The following is a 19,486-nucleotide window of genomic DNA, read 5'->3' as shown; positions in this document are numbered from 1 at the left end:
ACAACATGCACCTCTATTTGGCTGATACATAAAATACCGTCCCTCATTGCTTTGTGCAGAGGGGAGCGATGCAAGTTTAATGCTGAAGAACACTAATGCGACCAGGGCAGGAAATGCTCCTGTGCAAGGTGGCTTTCAAAGACACGGGCGTCATTCATGACTCCTGACCATTCCCCTCACAAAGGCACATCACAATGCTCTAAGGCTGTGTGCTTTGAACCTGGGCTGCAGGTCCAGTGGAACAGAGACACGTTGCCTCGGTACGACTCCCCACTGGGATCAGAACAAACACGGATCCGCCAGAGGTCACAGTTCACACTGAGTGTCCCATAACACTTTCTGCAGCCAGTCAGACGGGGCCGTCTCAGAAGGCCTACTTGCTCGCATCATCTACTTCCCGTCACAGTGGGTTGTTCTCTTAGTCTAATCCAAGAGTTGCTAAATAGGGTGGTAGGATCTCATTCGGCGGCAGGGGCAAATCGGCATTGCAACAATAGTAGGTGAAAATCACTGACCACTAAAGCAAAAGTGGAGTTACTGCAAAGGAAAAGCTGTCGAAACATGGCCCAGGCTGATGATCCAAGCCTTGCCATGATCACTTTGCTCTCCGCTAGTGCCTTGAAGTAGAGGATCTCCAAGCAGGATACAAATATTACGGAACGAAAGCTCCCAATCACACTTCTAAGGGAAGTATCACCAACCCCATTGAACAGGATGGGATATTGAGATACAGAAAGGGAAAATAACTTGCACAAGATTAGCGGCAGAGCTGGGGACATAAGCCAAATCTCTCAAGTCACTGTTCAATGCTTTAGCTACTGCACCACACTCTCCATACTTGGGGTTCCGTGCTTTGGGGCAGTGGTGGTCCAAAAACAAGGGAGTCAATGTGATGCCTTTTCTCAGACCCGCACATACCTTTTGAGTGGAGCTGGTTGGAACACAGAAAACATTTTACACAGAACAGAAATTTCCCAGCGAAGAAATGCTCCCATCTTCCATCAGAGAATTTCCCCAAAATTAGTGATGAACCCAGATGCTCTATAGGAGACTTCACCACTGACTCCAGTGGGAGCAGCTAGGCCCAGAATACACAAGCAATTCATGGGTTGGAAAAGGAACCCATTGGTCCCCAAATATTGTGTGTGAAAATAACTTAGCTGTTGGTCCCCAAACTATATCACAGGATCATTATTTACTGTTCATATTAACGCAGGTTGGGATTTTCAGCGGAGTCGTGTTCAGTTCCCACTGAATTGGCATCAACCCTTAGGTCATTGGAAAGCACAGACATAGGGCCTAAAAACCCTGTGAGAATTGAAGCTCCACTATGTGAGTTGTTGGCAAAAAACACAATGATTTTTCTTCTCGCCCATTTCCTACCTCAAGACATGGGGAAGCTAGTTGAGATCATTCATTATAGGGATCTGGAATATAGACTGGAATATGCTGCCAGATTTGTTTTAAGAATGGATCTGAACCTAGGTTTAGATTTGTCTGGCTTTTGACACTCCAGCCCCTATAATTATTTTTAATTTAAAGCAAAGGTTCATGAAAATAAAATTCAAGCTATTCTATGAATACACGGGTAAGGAATCTTTGGATAAATTGTGAAGTGTCAGAATATCTTGGGTTTGGACGCTTCCAGCATTCATGCTGAAGGATGCTGGCCGATTCTGCAGGTACAAATGTCTGTCCTTCCCCTCACCCTATCAATGCCCTAAAAATTAAAGATCCTTCTTCTCTCTGCCAGGAAACCCATTCAATGTTTCTTTGTTTGCTCCCAGCATTTCCAAAGTAGCCCCCTTAGGGTGCCTGTAAGAACTGAGATCTGGCTTGAAAGTGGTCATTGTTCTCGGTATACTGCAAGGTCATTTAATAATTTGAGAGTCAATACATTCCTCCTTTAGGCCTCAATTCAGCACAGCACTTAAGAAGGTAATCAAGCCACACTGAAGTCAACTGGACTTAAACATATGCTTAACTTTAAGCACGTGCTAAAAAGTTTTGCTAAATCTTCTCCTCTTCCCCTTGCAAATTCCATTCCTTGTGTCAACATTTTAAAAATTAAGTTAACTCTTGAAAGTTTATGTCCACATTGAGAAGAGATATGGGATCCAGATTCTCTCCCCTTTGACCTTTCCTTTCTCCCTGTCCAATTCCTCCTCCTTGCCCTATTCAAATGGCCAATAACATTTCCAGAGGTGATGACACAATCATTGCACCCCTGACACCCAGCCTTCAGCGAGCCGTATCCCATGGTCCTTGCTCAGTTTTGACTACATGGGGAGTTTTGCCTGAGTAAAGACCTCGGGATTTGGCCGTATGATCTCTTGTGCTAGAGACACTGTTGACATTTCATAAGTGCCTGGGACTTGCATACTATACCCAGCTCAGCCATCCATTGAGTTACCTAGTACCTGTACCAGCAATACGGAGGTAAGACCAAACACCAGGAAATACATGCCCGGTGCTGCATATTTCACATGTGAAGGCCAGAGGGCCTGGCCTGGTGTAATAGCAGGTAGTCAGGGAGAGGAGAATAGCTGTCTATTCCCTCCTCCCCCAACATTAGTGACAACCAGGATGTAACTAATTGGAAGGACTTCCACTATTTCTTAGACAGCTGGCATAAAATTCAACCCTGCACCAAAGGACCAGCATCTGCATCACTTCAGCCCTCAAAATTGGACTTACGAGGGGTGATACGTGGTGAACATTCTTTTTGCTGCCCTCTGCTCTGAGGTGAAATTCACCACTGATCACCCCTACTCTCCCTCCTTTTGTTGCATATGAAGAAGCATCAGCCATACGAACTATACCAAACACCATCTTTGAAACACTGTACAGAGTTCAAGTGAATTCTAATGATCTTTTATTGGGGAGGGGGGAGGGCATGTTTTAAAGTGCCTAGTCTTTTATGGCCTTAATTTGCTCTGTGTGAACATTAGGATTCCCCTCCCCACACCTCCCCAACTTCTAAGTAGTAATTAAATAACCTCAGGAGACTTTGCTTCCCTTAGCTTTTGCTGGGGGAATCTATAGCTGCCCTTGAGGGAGCCCGCATACTTATTTATTGTTTTTCTGTTTCAAATCATTATTTAATCAAAATGAAAGGGGGGAGGGAATAAAGAGGCCCTCGCTTACACTTCAGAATTTAATTTCTACTGAAATCCTACATCAAGAGGCCACACAGCCTAACAGATTACAAAAATACAATCACTAAAAGTATTCCAATTAAACCGAACAAGTCCATTTACTGTGCTTCAAATAGCCCCGTGGAGAGATATGCCTATACATTTTCTCAGCCATATGGGGAATGAGATCTTGCCATGAGTAACTCTGCATGGCACGGCTTATAGTTGGAGGATTTCTTTCCTGGGTCTGTGTCTTTTGTAAAACTCATTTCAAAGTAGCGTTAATTTCTTTTTTAGGAAGTGCCTAATCTTCTTCTTCTTGGCACGCTAATAATGAAAGGAATAAAGCATGTGTGTCAATGACCCCATCGAGTCTTGCTATTCATTACGGCAGCAGGTTAGACAGTCAGCACAGATCGCTGATGAGCTTCTGGAATTGGACGTGCCACCTGCTGACAGGGGTCACTTGGGAGAAAAGGGTCATGTGCTCTGCAAGCTTTTAGGCAGATACTGTATTACTGATTTCTGGGCCAGACCCTTAGCTGGGGTAAACTGGCATGAGTCCCTTGGCTTTAATGGAGTGCTGCTGATTTACCCCAGCTGGGGATCTGTGTTTAAGTCCCGTTAAAGCGCATGGCTCTGTCTAAAGATATCGGTGCATGGAATTAAGATACAACCGCAAAGGGCCCAACCCTCTATTCCTGAATCTAGCAAAACTCAATGAAAGGATCCGCCGTGATTTTGAGGAGAGCTTTGCCTGCACGGAGAGCATAGGATTGGGTCCTTGGTACAATAAAGGCTAGGCTGAGTCTATTCAAATGAGGCCAGACGCCTATCATATGCGGGAATAGAGGGATGTCACAGTGAGGCGCGCTTATCGCTGCATTGTTGTTTGCTGCTGGATGTCTGTCTACACTTCCATATGGCCTACATCAGACAGCCACTGGAGTGGGAGTTTCCAGCCTAGTCCAAAGTGAACGTTTGTTGGCCTTGCGAAATCTCATCAGCCTACATGGTTGGAAACAAATGCTCTGGGGAGGCTCTGAATGGGAACAGCTGGGAGTGTTGCAGACCAGGGGTGAGGTGCACTGGCAGAGCTGTAGCCCATGCCCACCTGCTGCTGGACTCCAGCCAGTGTTCTCCGCTCAGGCTCAAATATGCCCATACTCCTCCAGCCCCGGTCAGTCAGACTGTTCCACCCGACCTCAGCCCCAAACAGTGCCGGGATTTGGGCACAATGCAGGTCTCAGACCGGGATTAAAAAATAGAAACCAGAATTTCCATATTTAGATACGCAAAGAACCCAAGATTTTTTTTAAACTTCTTTTACCCTTGAACTGTAAGGAGACTGTTTGTTGCTTTACAGGCCACGGGGGTGTTAAAAGAAACTCCTTCCCTATTTAAAACCAAAAGAAGGGCTGGAAAACATGGAATAACATGTAGTCAAAACCAACCGCTCTTGCAAGGCTTCTGAAACCTTCCCAGTTCATGCTGAGACACTCTTTGCCTTGGCTGGCATTTCCCCTCCTCCATCTTCATGTTAGCACAGAAATAATTAGCGCTGCTTGAAATAACTGTACCCCAGACCTGCCTATGGGCTTGCTAAAAATTTGGCTCAAGACTATGTCTTTTTTAGCTGCTGACAAAAGGAGTGTCAGTGGAAGTCAGGGCGCTGGAGAGAGGTATTGGTGTACAGTCTGCAGTCATCGTCATCAGATACAACAAAGGCAATTAGATTCATATCCCACAGGTATTTATATTGTTCATTTCACCTAAGACTTCCTAAAAGCACAGCAGCATGAAATATATCTGTATCAGTGTGGAGTAAAACAGCGACAGCAGGTTAGGGGGCTTGTTATTTCTCTGTTTAAAAATAGATCCTGCATATTACCCTCAGTTTCTCAGTGCACCGAGGGATAGCCATGTAATCCTGTTCTGAGTAGGTTTCCATTGTGGCTGCTTGTTATTAATTGTTCAGCAGAGAGAAAATAGAGGAAGAGGCTAGGAAATTTATTACAGAAAAGCAAAGAAGCATGAAATTATTGGTTGTCTTGCTGTGCGTGTGTGCACCCACGTGTATATAAGTAAGAGAGAGAGAGAGAGAGAGAGAGAGATGCAATGGATAGCACAATGTGTTTTTTCTAATGATTTACAGATAGAGCTGGTTAGAAAATTGTTTTATTCTTTGTGGAAAATACCAATGAAAATGAAAAAGATAATTCATGTCACTCCCTCCCCTCCAAAGAAAGTTTCAACTTTTTGGGGGGTGAGAGGGGGTGACAGAAAAGGAAGGGAGGAACCAAAAAACTTTTGGCCAAAACCAAAACACTTAGATTCACGCATGCTGCCGCAGTGGTTCTTGGGAGTTGCCGTTTGAGCTCTCATGCTTGCACTCTCAATTATGGGCCCGGCTCCCTAGTCAGACTACATCTCCCATCATGCATCATAAGCTCTCCTCTGACTGAGCTGCCATGGTGAATCATGGGAGATATAGTCTGACTAGGGAATCCAGTCCACAGAGGACAATGGGTGGTATGAATCAATGGAACTACAACCCCCATGAAGGACCATGGTAGCATTGCTGTATCGAAATTTTTTGGTTTTTCAGCTTAGGTTTTCATATGTCCAGTTTTTCAACAAATAGTCAAAATTTTCTGCAGAAAGCACATATTTTATGCAAATTTTAATTTAGTTAAAAACCCAAATTTCCATCAAAAAGAGTTTTAATGGAAAAATATTCATCCTGCCCTAGTTAAAGACCTGATCACTTAATCCACAAAAGGCAGAGTGAACCCACAAAATAGGTGTGTCTGGTCATTCCTAAAGCATGAGATTAATGTTTATTCATCTTTCCATCATCAGTTATTCTTTACATGATATTCAAGGCCCGAGTGTGTGTATTTTTCTTTGGGACAAGGGAGAACACTGACATTGCCTACTAAATATACTGATAGATTTTTGTTATTAGAATATTTGCTTATGTTAGTAGGCTAAAGTAGAAAGAATATAGATGTCCCAATGACTTATATTTCTTACCCATAACCTGCAGCTATATCTATAAACACGCGGAGGCTGATTTTTATCTGCCTTGTGTGGTCATTTACATCTATGCAAAAGGAGTGCAGAGTGCATGTACCATGCTCGATCTGAGATCATCTTTAGAGGTTTCTAAAATGTTGTAGTTATTATCCTTTGTGGCAGTTGGTCTCATGAGGGAGCCTGGCTTCGGAGACAGAGGACTAGAAAAAAATAGTACCAATTAATGGCATTTTTAAACTCTCTAAAAGATTTCTTAAAGAGTTTGTCTGTAAAATAAGTGGCTTATACAGAAAACATGATGGTGTGATGCAGTGTAACAGTTTGACTGGCCATCCTTTGGCATGAGCGATTAACTCTTTCAGTTTCACCAGTCACCAGTAATGCAGCCATCTGAAATTTCATGCCAATAAAAACTTCACAGCTCACCATTCTGTGAAATATTTCTCTCTCTGCGTGTGTGTGTGTGTGTGTGTGTGTGTATCACACAGGTGTGTGCACATGTGTATGCATCTCTCTCTCTATATATAAAAACACACACACACACACAGATTCTCCTCTCACTGATATTGGTTTTACATTGGTGTAGCTAATGAGTCCAGTCCTGTTATTCCTGATTTACATCTGCTGTATAAGTGAGAATTAGGCCTACAACATTTACAAGTATGGTGGCTTGGAGGGCTTAGTGCTGGGGTTCAGACCCATCCCTAATATTATACACACGCAGGCCAAATTCTTCACTGGGTTGCACCTTGTGTAATAGTTTCTCTCTGTGCAAAGTGAGTTCATCCCGATCTGACAGGTCTTTACACCTGTTTTGCACAGTGCTGTATAGGGTGCAGTGTGGTGGAGAATCAGGTCCTTATGTAGTTCTCTCTTTCTCTCTCTCTCAAGATGAAGACAGGTTCTAGGACATGGATTATATTCTCTCTCTCTATGTAGATGAAAAGATACCTCAAGACACTGGACCTGACTCTACCCTTGGCTGCACACACAGCCCCCGTTCCTATCAAGAGGAGCTGCCTACGAGCTCAGAATTTGGCCCTTCGGTTGGTCAGCAAAGAGCAGCGATGAGCTTAAAAGAATCGTGAAAGTCAACAAACATCCCCTGCCAAAAATCTCCAATTCATTCAATGTAAATGTTTCTTTCATATACATTTGATTCTCCTGACCCCTACCCCGCCCCAAAGGACTAAACTATTGGGCACAAAGACCAGCGAATTTAAGTTCACATCCAGCTGAGCAATGACTGCATAACAAACACGTCCCTGTAAAATACCATCGCTGGAGGCTGTTTTTTTGTTAAATGTCCCCTATTCATTATTCATAGACTAAAGGCTTATCCTACCCCACCCCCAGTGTGTAAGCGCTGAGGGAAAGGAATGACTTTTAATACGTCGGAGAACAGCACCATCAATAAATAATACAGTTTTAAACCAACTTTGTCTAACATAACTGTAATTGAGTTATAAAAATTTCATACTGGATTTCCCCCTCAAGTTTCTGTGGCTAGTCTGCACAAGGAAGCAGAATGCAGAATACTTACTACTTCCTTAGCCGAGAGGAAGCTGTAGATCTGAAGGGTTTGGCTGGCTTGACCCTCTGCAGACATGCTTTGCGTCTCAGTGCTCTTTGAACAGTGCTGGGAGCGTCTTCGTCTTGCTTTATGGCCTTCCTCCCGAGACCTGGCTCTGTGCCTGAAGAAAGAGAAACGTAAAATCAAACCATGATGAATTATTATGAGTATTATTGATTTGTATTGCAGCAGTGCCAACAATGTCCCATCTTCCGCGTAAGGAAGCCATTCATCTGGCTATAAACTGGACAGTTCTCTTGTAGTGTGCTTTAGTGCCCTGTCCGATACTGGGACAAACCCAGACATGGTATTGGACAGAGGACACCTCTTTAAGAATGCGCCACTCTGCGCCCACTGGCACGCTCTCGAACGCATCGTGCATGCAAGGTCATGGCAGGGGAGCAGGGCTGTGCGCACTACAAGATGGCACTCCCCCGCCCGTGTGCATGACTTTGAATGCACCGTGTGTGTGAGATGATGCCGGCGGGGGTAGAGGCACGCTCTTAAAAAGGTTTCCCCCGCCATTCCTAGAAGCACTGGGATGCCCAGTATTCCGGGAACGTGTGAGTGGCCCCCCCTATCTGTTGGCTCCGCATGTTGGGTGAAAGTAACTCCTGTGCAGAGAGCAAGCACCAGGCTTACAGGAGGCTGTGTGGCCTAGTGGATACAGCACGGGAGCAGGACTCAGGAGACAAGGATTCCGTTTCCGGCTCAGCCACTGGCCTGCTGGGTGACCTTGGGCAAGTCACTTCCCTGCCCTCAGTTTCCCCATCTGTAAAATGAGGATAACGATGCTTACTTCCTTCATAAAGTGCTTTGCGATCTCCTGACTGAGGTGCTGTGTAAGAGCTTGGGGTCGTTATGGGTCCACTACACACAGGTGAATTTCAATCCTTTGATTGCTACCTTGAGGCAGACAAGGCTATGGCTGGCTGCCAGAATTGGAGAGAAAAGGTGGATACTGATTCCTATTCCTATTTGAGTTTTCTTAATGTTTTGAAACTGGGCAACTCGTGATGAGTTTGGACCCTGATCCAAAACCTCTGAACTTTGGAGGGGTTCAGAATCCAAACCTGGAGTCAGATCAAGTTTTACTTGGTAACAGCTTGGACACAAACCCTGTTTCCAAGCCTCCCTGTGCTTTAGGGTGGGAGATGAAACCTGGATCTGACTTTTGTGGCTTGTCTCCATCTCTATTTGGAGGGGGCTTAACACCCCGGAGGTGACATGCCTCTGCGAGAATGCAGCCCTGTCTGCCTGCTCTAACATGTTCCATGATTGTCTTGTCCTCACACTGCATTCCCGCCTCCAGCGATCAACAACTCTTCACGAACTGCTGCCACCAAATTCCTTAAAGTATCTTCTTTGTTTTTAAAATTGAGTATTTGTGTAAATGGCAGAGTGACCTGGGCCAGGTCTAGCGTGATCCCTTCACGCAGCTCTTCCATTGCCCAGCAACCCTGGCAGTTACCACCACCCTCTCTGCCATGCCCAAAACAAAGATGGCGACTCGTGTCAAAGTGGGCAGCTGTTTAGTGACAATGGCAAATAGATCCACCGGGTAGGAGAGTCACTCATGTACCAAGACCTATTTTAAGGGCTTAAAAGTGGGAGTTCAGTGGTGCATAGGCCTTGGGCTGGTCATGTGCCTTCAGGTCACTGTCGCCCTGGGAAACTAGGATGACGTTAAGCTGCCTCCCTGGCAGGATCATCGGCAGCAGGGATTGAACCTGGCACCTCTAGATCTAAAAGCATGAGCCTCTACCGCTTGAGCTAAAAATACCCAACCCAACTCAAGATAGCAGCAGCTCAACCACCTCTCTGTGTGAACCAGCCACCACTAGAGGGAGACAGAGCATCTCAGTGCGTGGCGGTGGTTTACACTGAGCCCGAGCTAGCTCTGAAGCTAGGCGAAAGGAAAATCAACTTGGCAAATGGCACCATTACCTGCTTTGGCAGCTAGAGGAGAGGGACTCGGAGCTCTCTGAGCGAGAGTGGTAGTGGCGATGGCGGTGGCGGTGGGATTTTCGTGGCCGGCTACGAGAGCTTTTGAGAGTGGAAAGAAACTGGTTCATTAATCTAGCAGACAAAGGCAGCCCGAGATCCAGTGGACAGAAGCTGAAGTTGGCAACAGACAAAATGGAAATAAGGGGCACATTTTTCTAAACAGTGAGGCTTATTAGCCATTGCTTGGAGTTTACAGATGGACACCTCATGCCTTTCCAAGAGATAGGCCGTACCTCAACCACAAGTCACCGATCTCGAAGCAGGAACCACCGGGTGGAGTTCTACGGCCTGTGCAATGCAAGAGGTCAGACTAGATGACAGGAACGATCCCGTCTCGCCTTAAGCTCTATGAAACCGTGCATCTGCCAGGCTGGAAGAGCACGTCTGATCAGCCAACATCCTTTGGGCAACTGTAACACAAACTATTCTGCAGGCTGGGATCTCCTTATTTCTGGGCAAGTGGGAAGTCCCAGCAGCCAGGTCACTCCAAATGAAACTCTCGAGGTTAGGCCCACGTCCCTTTCCACAGGGTGGGTTTATTAATAAGCAGAAGATGCAAGAGAGGCTCAAAATAATACAAAATACACGGTGATGGACGCCTTCCCTGCTTCCTCCAGCTGGGATGTGGAGGCACATCTTTGCCCCGCAGGTAGCCCTTTCCTGGCTACTACAGAGACCTCTCACTGTAGGTTTCCCTGAGTCTCGATCAATCCCGTGTGCTGCCCCGGCTTAAGAGTCAGGAAGCCTTAGATCTGTCTTCTTGTAGCTCATGTACTAGCTCCTAGTCATGCGCCCTGTGACCACCCAGTTTGAAAGGGACAGGCGCACAGGGATGCATGCAGGTGCCCCAGCATCCCAAGGCCTGTTCCACTCCCCCTTTGCTCCATTACAGCAGTTACAATTGATTGTAACATTCTTGTTGTCTGCCACTCGGGTTGCACTCTGCAGTGGGCATGACGGGGCTTTTGGTGGCAAGCTATCAGCTTCAGCATTTGTTCCTTTCGATGGCTGGTCAGAGCCCATATTTGGTGACATTTTAGGTATCTGTGAAGCCTGGATTTTTAGCCAGGAGGGGGCAGGTGCCAGCTAATGGAGATAGTGATTTGTTAGCCAGGAGGGGATTGTTAGCATGCGGGCTGGGGCATGATCTAATTTTGCGGCTTTGTTATTTGGCCACGTGCATTGTTTTATTTAGAAATTCTGGATTTCTGCCCACATGTCACACGATTGGGGTGTAATAAATCAACCTATAATAAAACCAACAGCCCATCTGCTTGAGAACTGCATCTCCCCCAATACAAAAGAATATCCCGCCCAGAGCAGATTGAACATTGCAAAAGCAGTTGGGTGAACATTTACTTAGACTCTCCTTGGCTGTTTGGTTTGACTATTTTTGTATCGTCTTCTTATTTGCTCTGTGCCGATTTTGGCCAGTTCGACAGGTTTGTTTTTTTGTTCACAGGAATGTTTGGGGAATGTGTTGCCAACTTGTGTGATCTTATCACAACTCTCATGATATTTGGTATTTTTCTTAAAGCCCCAGCTCCTGGAGGCATGAAATTTGGTGAGAAACTCAACAGAAACCTTTCTAGCCTTCATCACTGCAGAGAAAAGCTTCGAAATGTGGCCCAGCTGCAACCTAAAAAAACCTCAAGAGTCAAATAAGAAGAACCCCACCTTTATTATTATTATTATTAAAAAATCTCACCATTTTAAGCCGATTATGATTTGGGGGGGTTGGTTCATGACTTTTCAATGCTTGGAGTGGGGGCAATAGTGAACATTTGCCCCTTGTACAAAGATCTGTGTCTGTGCCTTCATGTGAAAGCAAGAATACTCGCTCTTCACCATTTACTATCCTCGTTAATCTTGCGTTTAAAGCTTTTGCCATCCCATCGGGGTGCGGAAATGGTACCATCTGCCTTAGGTGACCAGCCACACACCGCAAATAATGAAGCTGTGACACGAACATTTCCTCCTCTGTCCCAGTGAACGAGTAGCCAGCCGTGTTCTTGCCGGGAAAGGCCCACTGCAGATTGGCTCAAACCAGAGACACTCTAGCAGTTTGGATCAAAACCCAGCTCAAGAGATCAGAGTCTGCCCTGGGACAGCTGCTGCCTTGAAACCACACCGTTTCCTTCTCCTGATTTATTTTGGTTCCTCTTTTTTACTTAGCGGCAGGTTCTGCCACACTTACAGTCAGTGGTGCCTTATTCCATGAGTGACCCCGCTGGGAATCAATGGGGCTATTTGTGCTTAGTATGAGATAAGGCAGGAGTTAAAGGAATGGGGGGAGCACAACACCCGTCTCGTGCTGCGTGCATAGAGGGTGTTCCTCATTTTGGCTGGAGTGGTGTGAGTTCTCCTGAGTCAGGGAATTGCAACCTTGCCCTAAGGGAGTGAAAGCAATGGGGGGCGGGGGGCACATCCGGACTGCGTCACAGATTAAACATCGCAGGCAGGCATGTGATCATTCGCCTCAGCTGGGCTGTCCTGGCATGGAGTGGTGTATCTCAGAGTCAGGGGTCATTTTTGGTCTGCGCTCTGCAGTGCTGGTCACGTTTCTTCTCAGCCTCCGCTCCTGAGTGCACCCCTCCTGCAGGGGTTTGGATGCCCTTTAAAGACTGAGGTAGTGTCCCAGCTGCGTTAGCATTCATTAACAAACTGCCCCTCTGCTCCCTGAAACATCTCTTGCTTTTCACCACATCTGGGGTCGTAGGTTCAAAGGAGGGTCCCATGCTATGGGTGTAAATTACATATGCGCATATTGCACAGGTAATGGTGCCTGCTGTTTCCACGTTGTGCATGCAGATTGCATACACTGTATGTGCAAATGGACACTTGTACACCCAAGCCACCCTTTGCATGCCCGATTGCATGAAGTCCTTGTGTCCACAATTACCGTACATACACGTGAATGCACATATTTTGCAAGATTGAGGCATGTGTGGAGCGTGCATCCTCAAAGCACGCTGCTGCTTTCGAATGCCTTTGTCCCTACAGCATGAAGAAAATTTGATCATTGGGCTTTCCATGTGCCAAGCCTCCTTCTGACACTATTGCCATCTCTCGGAGGTGCTGTACTTCAATATTCCACAAGCACCCAGCAAGGCCAAGTACGAGTGGTGTATTTTGCACCTGCCATTGAGCAGCCCCTGCCCTTTGAAATGGCAGCCCCGGATGCTTTGATCTTTACGTTCCAAGTAGAGTTGGTCAGAGAACAGGGACAAACATTTTACAAACTTTTTTGGATTTCCCCCCACCCCTCCATCCCCAACACGAAGTTTTTCTAGCTTCAAAATTTGAAATGTTCAAGTTTGGAAAACACTGACCAGCTCTAATTCAAATCCTCCTTGGGAAGGATAAAAACATCCCTTGTTTGAGCTGGAAAATAAGCATGTGATTTCAAAATGCAAGAGGAGATTTACTGTGACGGGTACCCATCTGTGGCTAACCCCATACAATACCAAGAAACAGTTTTCTGGTACCAAAACCTCCCACACATCCATGACTCTTAAAGGGACAGTTCAGCAAAAACACGGATAGTTCAGTACGTCTCTACTTACTGTTTTTTGTGTTTTCTTTCTTCCTTTCTTTTATTTTTTGGGCTTGAGGAACTAAATAAGAAATAGCTAATTAATTGGAAGATTTCAGTTCTAATCAGCCAAAACAATCAAACTAACAGGACATTGAATCTCAGAAATCACCAGCATGTTTTGTTCACCATTGATGCAGATGGACACAATTCCATTCACGCCAATGGACTTGGGTTTACTTATTCCCGTAGAGTGAATCTGCTCCATTGTATTTCAGTAAAGACACATGTTGTCTTATGAGCCCCAAACAAAGGGATCAATCATCCCACCTGCCTTATAGAGAAAGTGGATGAAAACTATATATTGAATATACATGTATTGGTATCGGTGGAGTTACACCAGTGTAAATCTGGAATAAAGCAGCGGTGACTTGGGTCCATAGAGCCAAAGACTTCAATGAGTAGGTGTAGCGAGGTTGAGTGGCCTCCCTCCGAGCGGGAGAGCGAGGGACCATTACACTCCCCTTGAAGGGTGGAGCCTAGATCGCCCCGCCCCCCTCGCCGGAAGTACTGGGGCGTGGCTGGAAGTATAAAAGGCCGTCCCTGCAGCACAGTTGGGGGAGACCCTGTGGAGGGGAAGGACGCTCTGCTGCATCCCCGAGAGGAACCCTCACCAGGCGGTGCCCAATCCACAGACGCCGACGAGGTCTGGCCCGGAGTGCCTGCTGCAGTCTACCCCGAGGAGCTGGAAGAAGCCTGGAGGCTAGAGGTACCGAACCCCAGGGTGGCAAGAAGTGACCCAGGGGCAGCCCCGAAGCAGCTGGCTGCAGAGCCAGGGGTGGCCCAGTCGGTGTTTTGCGGCTGGATCCTCACCGATGCAGGGGCAGCCGATTCTGCCCCTGCCAGGGCCCTGGGGTGGAACGCGGTGGAGTAGGGTGGGCCCACGTCCCCCTGCCACCCCACCCCAGGGTGGCTGACCCCCTACACTGTGAGAGAAGGCTCTAGCTCTGAAGAGGAGTTTCCCTTACCACTCACCTATAGACTGTTTTGTTTGCTGGCTGCCTGAACTCTCCCCAGGCTAAAGCCAGCCCTGAAAGACTGTTGCTTGCTGGTAGCTTATCCTTCTCCAAGCCCAGGACCCAGTTCCCCTAAAAGACTGTTTGTTTGCTGGCTGAACCCAGCCCTGAGACCGTTCTGCTTACGGGCTGCCTGAGCCTCCTCAGGCCCAGGCCTGGCTCACCTAGAGACTGTTTTGTTTGCTGGCTGCCTGAGCTCCGCCCAGGCCACTGCCAGCCCGAATAGACTCGGTTTAAGGGCTAACTGCTTGAGCCACCCAAACCCAGGCAAAAGCCTGACAGGGACTATTAATCACCCAGCCCTATTGGGGGCTCTTGCCTGTCTTGCAGACTCTGGTCCTGGCCTGATAGGACCAGCTTGAGCGGCCTCCCTCCGAGAGGGAGAGCGAGGGACCGTTACAGTAGGATACAATGAGCTTCCTGCATAAGGCCCTTCAGATGATGGATTCTCGTCACAGTGTAGATTTGCTGGTAAATCACACCATGAGAGAAATGCAATTTCAGAATGCAGGCCAAGCCACTATAGATCTGCCCCCAGAAAGAGGTTTCATACTTTCCTGAGCTCAGCTTTCTGAAGCTGCACCTCTCCCCACCACAAAACCCCCTAGAAGCTGTCTTGGGAACTCACGTTTTTCATTAAAATCCACATTCTGGAACCTTTAATTACAGTCCGGATCAAGCCCCAGCCAGCACAGTAGGAAACGGACATCAGATGTTAGCTTGCTCAGCTATAAGTTGAGCCCCGAAATCTGTATGTTTAGGAAGGAGTTTCCATCCAGCCTTTAAGCTCGTTGAGCAATCAGAGTAAGAACTTTAAACTAGCAGCGAAGTCGGAAGGAGGGTGGCTTCCACTCACTGACACTGGACCCTCACAGCTAACAAGGTTGCAAATGATGTCTGGTTTTGACAGTGCTGTGGTACCCAAGGGACAAATTAAAACCCAGGAGCTATCGGAATGCCTCAAAGCCGGGATCCATAAAGGGAAAACTGTCAGGCCCTTTGATGTAACAGCACAGCAGGACACCACTGCAGAAAATCTTCCAAATGCCCTTGCACATAGGAAGGCAAAAATAACACTCAGTGAATGTCTGACTCCTGTACTGGTCCGTCTAAGTCTATGCACTCTCCCTTTTAATATTTACCTGTTCAAGGAAGGGTTAACCTTAACCTAGATGTAAATATGCACTCCAGGAGCTGGATTTAGTGCATGGCCTATGATTGTATATGCTGGCAGAAGTTCACCAGCGGTAGCATTCACCCGTGTATAGAGAGACCACCATGAGACCCAAGCACCACTCAGGTCAAGCAGCACATAGAGTTGAATTCCACCCCAATGGAAGAGGCTGAGATGGCCCAATGCAGCTTTAACTTCAGATGCTCTGCGGGTGGAGGGGGAGCCTAGGGCATTTCATAAGCTCTGCTAGGTAAAACTTACACCTTCCTGCACCAGCAAATCTGGACTTCCCTCAAGTCCAATGGTGTTTCCCATCACCCCAGGTGGGCAGAATTACCCTATACTGCTTAAGTGGGTGGCAAAGCTTTCAGAGCCCTTACCTGTGTCTTCTCTTCTTTGAAGATAACCTGCAAGAAGCAAATATATAACCTGAATGTAGATGTCACTGTGGAATCAACACACACTGCTGCATTTGTTCAGAGACGGACACATTTCAGACTAGCTCCCTCATACAGACAGTGGAAAGGTGTTAAAATGGCGAAGAGAAGAGTCCACCCAACAAGGACCTTTTAATAGACCTCAGCTGCCATTTAGCTACCTAAGGATATGTCTACCTTGCGAGCCGGTGATGTACGTCCCATCTTGGGGAGACACACCCACACCAGCATGCTAAAAATAGTCTAGCCGTGGAGGCATGAGTGATGGGAAGAGCTACTGCTGCCCCGTGTATGTACCAATCTGAGAGGCTGGGCACGCCCTCGGGTGGCTAGTCTCTCCCGCTCCTTGCGTTGCTGCAGCGACGCTCTATTTTTAGTGCTCTAGCTCCGTCAGAGCTAGTGTGGGGCTGTCTCTCCAGGCTGGGAATCACACTCCCCTACGTGCCCGCCTTCCCAGTCAGCTTAGCCTGCCAGGAACTGAGCTCTTGGGAATGCCGGGAAGTGTCGCAGTGGGAGCTGCTGCCTGCTGAGTGTTTTGAAATTTTGGCCCCCATTTGTGGGGCCCTGAATGGAAGAGCTCTGTTGAGCGGGGTCTATTTATTCCTCCGATTGGCTGCATTTTCCCTGCTGGTGCTAATCTAGCCCTGCAGCTAACTCAGCCTTGGCGGAGAGAGATGTGCCTGCCCAATGGGCAGCTGTAATCCGTCCGTACTGAGCAGTCAGGGGGGCCCCCCGGCCTATCAGCTTTCTTTATCTTGGGCCAAATCCTTGCCTTTGGGTTAAATGTGGGGTGGGGGACCTAGCCCGGCCTCTCTGAAACCAGACCATGGTGGTTCTCTTGCTCTACACGCCTTACTCCCTGGTGATGGTGGAGGGCAGGATTCGGACGGATGCAATGGTCAGGACTTGTGTTCTAGGTGAGCTGATTCTATACACATGCCTGTCAGGAGGGTTAGTAATGATAATGTAGGATTCAGGCCTGTATATTCACCAGAGATAGAAGTTTGGGTCTGTTTTGCCCGTTTGAGTTTTGATATTCTTATATTCTTACTAACATGCGTGAACAAAGAAAAAAGACACTGTGTTGCTTCTGCCCAGCCAGATGGGTTGTTAGTATAATGGGACTAGATAAGAACAGCTAAAGTGTTACTGGGCATGGTGGGAATATAATATATTGAAGACTGCCTCAACTCCTATCTCAAGGCAAGGTCAAGCAACCAGTCGGGAGGGGCAATGGGGGATGATTGGAAAGGTATACGATGTACTAAAAGGCCAAAGCAATGCCTGTCCCTCACCGTAGCAAAACCTCCCTCCCCCCTCTCCTGGGATACAAAAGAGGTGGGACGAAGCCCCCAGACTCACGACCCCCCCAAATGGAACATGACCATAAATTGTAAGAGGTGGGACCAAGGGCAGGTATAATTATGCCTGCTAAGGAGTGGGAGAACGGGGCACTGGGAAGCAACGCTCAGCGGTGTCAGAGCTCTGGACACGCTTGCTTGAAACTAACCCCAATAAACATTGCCTGCACTTTGGACTTCCGGCCTTCTGCTTTCTGCCTGCGTGACAAGAACCAGGGAAGGGGGTGAAGGGAAAGCCCCCTAACAGTGCCCAACACCCCATTTAATACTACAGCTATATGGGCCCAAGTCTGATCTCAGGGACGCTGGTGTAAAGCTGGAGCCTCTTCATCAACGTTTGTGGGCCTGGTTCCCCACTGCTTTGCACCCGGGGTCACCATTTCCACCTGTGCAAAGTGGGTGTTAAAGGCTGCTGTATTGAACAGAGGATGGATTGTCCCTGCTCTGCACGGCCTACATGGCTACACCATGTGCAAAGCAGCAGAGGATCGATCGGGCCCGTCATTGCTGGGGCAGGGTACAATCTAGGGAGGAATATGGCATGCTTCTTTGGCGTGAACTGTATTGGAGGAGTTTTTCTGTCCCACTCTCTCTCTCTTCTTGAATATTGGGCTCACTTTTTAGTCCTTTTGTTTTGTCCCTTTTGTAAGACTGTCCTGGCTTGTTGGTTCAATCAATTATAAATACATGAACTTTCCGAGGAAGATGGCACCCATTGTTCTCAGCAAATATTGGGTTAGTGGTTGGAAGAAGAAACTGGAATGTTTGATATTTAAACATTTAATCGTGTTCTTTACATTAGAGATGGGCCCGAGCTAGCCAGTTTGGAGCTAGGTCCAGATCACAGCAGGTCTCCTGCTTTGAAGGCATTCAGATCTGCCTTTGGCCTGTTGGAGAGAGAGATGCCTGCTGGGACGGTCAGCTGTAGATGTGCACCCGAGCTGTTCTAAATGTTTGGGCTGGGCTGAGCTGGGCCGGGGGGGAGAGGGATGCGGGGGCGGGGGCTGAGTTTGGCATATAGGGTTTGTGTTTGAGCCCGTCACTGGTTCCAATATTTGGGTTCTTTTGAGGCTCATTGAGCTAGTAATAAAGCAGGATGGAAATGGGGTGACAGGGGTCGAGGGCCCGGGGAAACGCAATGGTTTGGGCTCAGAGGGATTCCTATAAACCTTGCCTTTGAGTTTGGTCCTAGCCTTCCATCCTATTTCTAGAGCCCCCGCCCCCAGGACATCAGAACGCTGCCTCATGAGCGTTTGCACCTCCTTGAGTTGTGCAGGGTGACATTTGGGCAGGTTTCAACGGTCTGGCGTTGAGACCGTACGGGAGCAGTCGGGCTGAGCTGGCATGTGCAGGCTGTGCTACAGCTGCTTGGTCCCAGAATTCAAGCTTCCATTGAAAAAAGGGGGAACAAGCTGAAAGAGTCAATGGCTAGGAAAGAAACCTGGCCCCGCGCTGTCTGCAGGAGTCTGCGGACAGACAGACACTCATTTGGTGAGCAATGCGGACGGCCCACGTGTTAACGCCAAAGCCTCCGGAGAACAAAGTTGAATTATGCCCGGCCCTGCAAGGTCTGCAAGGGAAGAGAGGGAGGGAGAGCTGGCAGCCTCCCTGCCCCTTGCACTCCTGTGCAGAGGCTCTGCACAACCCTTTGGAAGAGCACAGGTGTTGCTCCCTGCTAGGGCCAATGCAGGTACTAACTTCCTGAGAGTGGGTGGGGTGATAAGGGTGTCAGAGATCCCACTACAGTGGGAGCTCCCTGGGTCAGCCAGGATCCCTCCCAGGGACTCCCATGCACCAGCTACATCCCACTTTAGCCCAGGGTTACATGGGAGTTAAGGAGCGCATAGATGTCACACTGGCCATCCCCACAGGCGCCAACATTGCCCAGACAGCAGGCCGAGCAGCATGGACACCCTTTACCTCTAAGCCTCCTAACTCAAACCGCGCAGCTGCACTCAACCGCCTTGGGCTCAGTGCCTGGGGAGGAGCAGGCGCTAGGCTTGGGGCTGAGCATTTGAGGGGGAATACCTGTTTCTTTTTCGTTTCTTTGAGCTTTTCTTCTTCTTCTTCTTCTTCACAGGCGAGGGGCTATACGATGGAGACCTGGGGAACAGCGACAACACGTTACTTACTGGGCACATGGTGCT

The 19,486-nt window shown here is 47.8% G+C and overlaps 1 protein-coding gene across 1 annotated transcript in view; it reads right to left on the bottom strand.

Annotated features, from left to right (window-relative positions):
- SRRM4 (serine/arginine repetitive matrix 4) overlaps positions 1-19,486 on the bottom strand; it is a 141,633-nt gene that overhangs the window by 14,784 nt on the left and 107,363 nt on the right. Inside the window, exons 4-8 of the mRNA XM_054006277.1 lie at positions 19,368-19,442; positions 15,922-15,948; positions 13,323-13,373; positions 9,697-9,795; positions 7,720-7,870 (exon numbers count right to left, since the gene is read on the bottom strand). Coding sequence (XP_053862252.1) covers positions 7,720-7,870; positions 9,697-9,795; positions 13,323-13,373; positions 15,922-15,948; positions 19,368-19,442 — 403 coding nt within the window. The remainder of the gene's footprint in view (positions 1-7,719; positions 7,871-9,696; positions 9,796-13,322; positions 13,374-15,921; positions 15,949-19,367; positions 19,443-19,486) is intronic.

Source organism: Malaclemys terrapin, chromosome 16 (genome assembly GCF_027887155.1).
Source record: "Malaclemys terrapin pileata isolate rMalTer1 chromosome 16, rMalTer1.hap1, whole genome shotgun sequence".
Classification (NCBI taxonomy): Eukaryota; Metazoa; Chordata; order Testudines; family Emydidae; genus Malaclemys; species Malaclemys terrapin.
Note: the sequence above shows the minus strand (reverse complement) of the source record. Positions and strands in the feature narration are given on the sequence as shown.